The 5,119-nt window shown below is 60.3% G+C and overlaps 1 protein-coding gene across 2 annotated transcripts in view; it reads right to left on the minus strand.

Moving 5' to 3' along the window:
• REXO4 (RNA exonuclease 4) overlaps nt 1-4,853 on the minus strand; it is a 9,937-nt gene extending 5,084 nt beyond the window's left edge. For both annotated transcript variants that reach the window (XR_013337680.1, XM_077774633.1), the window contains exons 1-4: nt 4,492-4,853; nt 2,459-2,793; nt 1,168-1,305; nt 769-962 (exon numbers count right to left, since the gene is read on the minus strand). Coding sequence is in view for 1 of the 2 variants with exons in the window: in XM_077774633.1 (XP_077630759.1) it covers nt 769-962; nt 1,168-1,305; nt 2,459-2,793; nt 4,492-4,710 (886 nt within the window). In the remaining variant the exon portion in view is untranslated. The remainder of the gene's footprint in view (nt 1-768; nt 963-1,167; nt 1,306-2,458; nt 2,794-4,491) is intronic.
• Nucleotides 4,854-5,119: the final 266 nt, after the last annotated feature.

The raw sequence follows: 5,119 nt of genomic DNA on the forward strand, positions 1-5,119 counted from the left end.
CCCCCCCCCCCCCCCCCCCCCGGCCACAAGCAGGTCACCAGCAGCACATGCCCTTTCATCTGGCTTCCACCCTCATGGCCTGAGTCGCTTCTCAATCCCACAGCCAGAGAGAACCTGTAGACACCTGAGCCAGGCCTGTCACTGCTCAGACCTTCCCGTGGCTTCCCGACGTCCCCACGAAGATCCACGGGACCCTGCAATCTGTCCCCACCTTCCCTCCTCACCCCCACGCCAGCACACTCCCTGGGCCTTTACTGCCAAGTGACACACAGGTGAAGACACAAACGCATCTGAGAGCCATCTGAAAACAGTCACCCTGGGAGACACAGGGCTGTTGGGACTCCTGCTGTGGCATATGCTCCAGATCAGAAAGGGGACAAGAGGGAGAGAAGGGGGCGCCTGGCTGGCTCAGGCAGAGGAGCGTGTGACTCTCCATCTAGGGGTCGTGAGTTCAAGCCCCACTTTGGATGGAAACATTACTCAAAAAAATGAGGTAATAATTTAAAAAAGGGGCTCTTGGGTGGCTCAGTTGGTTAAGTGTCTGACTCTTGGGTTTCAGTTCAGGTCGTGATCTCACGGTTTGCGGGTTCGAGCCCCGTGTGAGGCTCCCCGTGTGCTAAAAGCACAGAGCCTGTTTGAGATTCTTTCCCCTCTCAGGCCCTCCCCTGCTCACACACTCTCTCTCCAAGTGAATATACTTAATAATCATAAAGAGGAAGAGATGGGCCAGGCACGGCCTCTCCCGCGCTCGCCGGCCCGCGGACCCACCCTGCTTGAGGTTCTCCGGCCGGATCCCGCTGACTGCCGTCCTGTAGTCCGTCACCCGCTGGGTGGGCTTGATGCACTTGTCATAAACACACTTCCCGTACTGGTTCACGATGGACACGCGGGCGGCAATGCTCTCTTCCCCCTTGGGGCCCACGCCCACCATCTCACAGTCCATGGCTACGGCTCTAGTCAGCCTGAGGGAGACAAAGTCCCGTCCACTCAACACCGCGGACCAACAGGCGGCCCCTAAAGCTCCCGGCTCCCACCGCCACGCGGAGACCAGCTCGGCATTCAGGGCTCCTCACAGGATGGGGCAGCACCTGCCTGACTCTGCTAGGGGCGCGGGGGAGCTCCTGCCCGAAACCCTCCCCCTCCCCTGCCCGGTGCCGCCCTGCGTACCCGCCGAAGGCCTGTTCCTTCACCAGCGCAACGCTGCTATCGCTCTGTCCCAGCTGCTTCCTGGCTATCCGGGCCGCCTCTGGGCCCAGGGCCGCCTCGATGTCCACTGGGTCGACGTCGTCAAACCAGATGTCTTCCCTGGAAGGCAGAGGGAGTGGGCTGCGGGTGCCACTCAGTGGAGGGGCCCCCGCGATCGGGCCCACACCGCCACCCCCGCTGCTGGATCAGCGCGGCGCTTCTGCCACTTTTAACTGGGAGACGCGCTCACTACCCTGACCCAGGAGCCACAGAGAAACACACAGAGCACAGACAGGCGCGCCATGTGTAACGGCCGCTGGCATTTTCTTCCCAACTGAGAAAGCAGGAAGCTTGTCACCGGACCTTTAGGAGATGCACATAAAGGCACCGACTACAAAATGGAATCACAGACGCCCCCTACCCCTGGTGTCTTCACGCCAAACCCTCAAAGGCGGATGCCCACGGCCGGACAGATGCGCCTGCCTGGTGAACTACCTTCTGGACGCAGCCAAACATCACCTCCTTAGAAACCACTTCCCAACACCACTGGGCCGACACGCTCCATGGCCATGGGCTCCCATGCACTTCACCCTCATCGGATTTACCCTGCCCACACCCACAGAATTACCCGCCTAATTCCAGTCTGGCCGCCTCTCCGGCCTGCCTGTCAGGCTCGGGGTGTGGGCCCTGTAGTGACTGCCGGTTTCCAGAAAGTGTACCCAGCACAGTGACACGTGGCCGGCGCTCAAAACGCTCTCTCCTTGGAGCCTTCTGGAACTGTGCCCTCAACCCGCAGGTGACTCGCCACCAGCCTGACTTAGGAACGCGCGGCCTTCCGCCGAGCCATTTGGAGGCGGCCCCTGGACCCCGCTCCTCCCCGTGGGAGTGACCTCCGCAGTTTGTTGAGTCACCGGCAGGCGCTGGGTCAGCACGTCCCATCTCACGAGCCCCCCCCCCCCCACAGGTGACCACACTGACGCTCGGGACAGCAAGAACCTGCATCAAGGCACTCGACTGGCAAGACGCAGGAATCGGTTTCAAACTTGGGTCTTTCTGGCTCTGGCGTCCGTTACCCCACAAGTCTTCACGGAGGCCTAAGTGCCTCGCTGTGCTCTAGGCCCTGAAGTTACAGCGCTTACCAGCAGGCCCTGCCCTCACCACGCCTCCATCCTGGGGGAGACAAGTAAACGACGACACAGCACCCGGAGGGCCCTCCCCCGAGGCCGCCAGCCGCACCAAGGGGTATCGGCTGGCACACACCACCAGTACTCACTCGGTGGGCGGGACTGGGGTCAAGGCCACAGTCACCTCCTTAGCTTTTGGCTTCCTGCGCTTGATGTCTCCTCCTTCCGGAGAAATATCATTATTGGTCCTTTTCTTGGCTGCCTTCTCCCCATGCTCTGCTCCGCTGACCTTCGTGGGAGGCGACGACCCGGGACCAGAGTCCCCCACGGCCTCTGGGGCCGCCGTTTCTGTCCGCATCTCACTTCTCTTTGCTTTATCTCGGGTGGCTTTTCTGTTCTGTTGGAGAATTCCGGGCTGCTGTTTGGAATCCGTCTGAGAGATAACCAGAGGCTTTTCCGGGGCCTGTGTTTTTTGTTTCAGGAGCTAAAAGGACCCAAGACAAAATACACAACATGTTTTAATTTGGAAACCACGCATGAGAGATTGAAAAACCTTACGTGTGTGCATATCCACGAGTCAGTCATGTCTACGGGCACTTCCCACAGGATCAGTGAGATCCATCATCTGACAGTTTGGGAAAAGTCCTTTCTCCTTCCCGCCTGGTAACTTGTGGGGAGACAGTATTCTCTGCTCATCTCGTTACAAGGCACGATCTGATACCTGCTGCCTCACCCCTACAAAATTTTAAACTGCTGTCCAACATCTTCAGTGCCTACCGAATGCCTGAACACAGACCGCTTCACCTGGCTGGAGGGATACGAGCAAGCTGGTCTCCATTCACTGAGGGCTCGCGTTCCCCAGACCAGGCCAAAGAGCTGCTGCCCCGGAACGCCCTCCTTTATGAACCCCTCTGTGTGCTGCAAGGGTCTCAGGAAGGGCTGTGTGTTCAACAGAAGAGTTTCAGTCAAGGCCACGGCGGTGAAGGGCTGCCAGGAGCCTCAGACAGGAAGGGCTGGTGCGGGGCTTCCCCTTGAGCTCCAGCCCCCAGCACGACTGCTCTTAACTGCAGTTAAGACCCTGGGGTGTGGGTTTCTACTTACTTGTTCCTGCCGCACTTAACCAAAGAAGGACTTACTTTTTCGTGCGACGTACAGGAAACATAAGGTTTCCCCCCTAATGAACCTCCTTTCCACTGACGCGATTTTGCTTTACCTCCTTGAGAGAAAGAGGAGGAGGAGGAGCCACGGCCCAAGAAATCACCCAGAAGCCCGGGTTTGCCCGAGGGAGCCTACTCCGTCCTGTCCGTCCACAAAGGCAGTCAGGACCTCCCATCCAGAGGCACTCGCCGTGTCAAGAGGCTCAAAGCTCTTCTCTAGCCCCCAAAACTGTGGAAGACTCTGAAAGTCACTGCTAGCTAAGAACAGAAACTCCGCCTCGAAAGTGTGAATCTGCACCCTGATCTGCCACGTTTTTACCAGCTCTGTGACACTGGGCCAAATTCCTCAAGCTCTGTGCCTCAGTTTCCTCGCTTGGAAAACAGCGATGACAACAGCAGCTTAACTTCAAGGAAGGTATAGACTGAACTACATGGAACAGCACTGGGCAGAAAGGAACCTCCATGTGGGGGGCCTGGGTGGCTCGGTTAAGCGACCGACTCTTGATTTCGGCTCAGGTCAGGACCCAAGGGTTATAGGATCGAGCCCTGCATCAAGCCTGCTTGGGATTCACTCTCTCTCTCTGCCCCTCCTCTGCTAACAGTCTGTCTCTGTCTCAAAAATAAACAAACATAAAAGGAACCTCCACGAAGGCACCGGCCACCAGTGAGGAGAAAGGCAGTAGGACACCACGTGGGGTTCGGAGCAGCGGCTCTTGGTGTGGGACACCCGGTTCTGCCCCGATATTTTCTCTAACCTTTCCGGGCCCCCTTCCGCTCTGTAAAAGGAGCTGACAAAGGCGGCCCCCGCACAGCGCTGGCGTGGGGGTTAAACAACACACGTGTAGATCACGCCAGAGTCCGCAATGTGAAGAGATCAGTACCCCGGGGGCAGCTGCCATCAAAGCTACTCACAAACCCCAGTTCTGTCACGTTCGCGCGGGTTCGCTGTCCACCTCCACAGGCTGATGCGCCCGCGAAAGGTCTGGGACTCCCACGTGCCTGCCCAGCGGCCCCTCAGATCCCACCTGCTGCAGCGCCCTCCAGTTCCGGGAAAAGTCCTCCGGCGCCTTCGGAGGTCGCACCACGACGTCGCCGGGGCCGCCGCCCGGTGTCTTGCTTGCATCTCGCCCTCTGCTTTTCCAGAATCTCCTCTTCCTGCTTTTCTTCCGACCTAGCTGCTTGCCAAGCCCCGGCTCAGCCAGGCGGTCGCCCGGGGCGCGCCTAGGAGTCAGCGCCTTGGCCATCCCGCCCCCCGGCCGGGGTCCCCCGGGCCCGGAGCCGGGCTCTGCCCACCGAGCGCAGGCCCAGGCCAGCCCCCAGCTCCCCGGCTCGAGAGACACCAGCCCCCGGGACCCCGGAAGCGGCGCCGCGCGCGTCCCGGCACGCGCGTCCCGGTCTCCGGAAGTGCTCTTCTCTCCGGGCCGGCTGGAAACCGGGCCTCCGCTCCTGGTTCCGCACGGCCGGGAGCAGGGCGGGGCTCTTCTCCGGCCTGGGAGGAGGGCCACCACTCCAGCGAGCGGCGTCCGGGGTCCAGGACTTAGGCTAGGCTTGGGGTAGGCCCAGCGCCTTACCGAGAGCCGGGCCGGGGACGAGAGACGCGTGCGCCGGAAGGGAACTGGGGGGCCGCTGTCGGTGTAGGGCCGTCGCGGCGCA

This window comes from Crocuta crocuta, unplaced genomic scaffold (assembly GCF_008692635.1).
Source record: "Crocuta crocuta isolate KB4526 unplaced genomic scaffold, BGI_CrCroc_1.0 scaffold458, whole genome shotgun sequence".
NCBI lineage: Eukaryota > Metazoa > Chordata > Mammalia > Carnivora > Hyaenidae > Crocuta > Crocuta crocuta.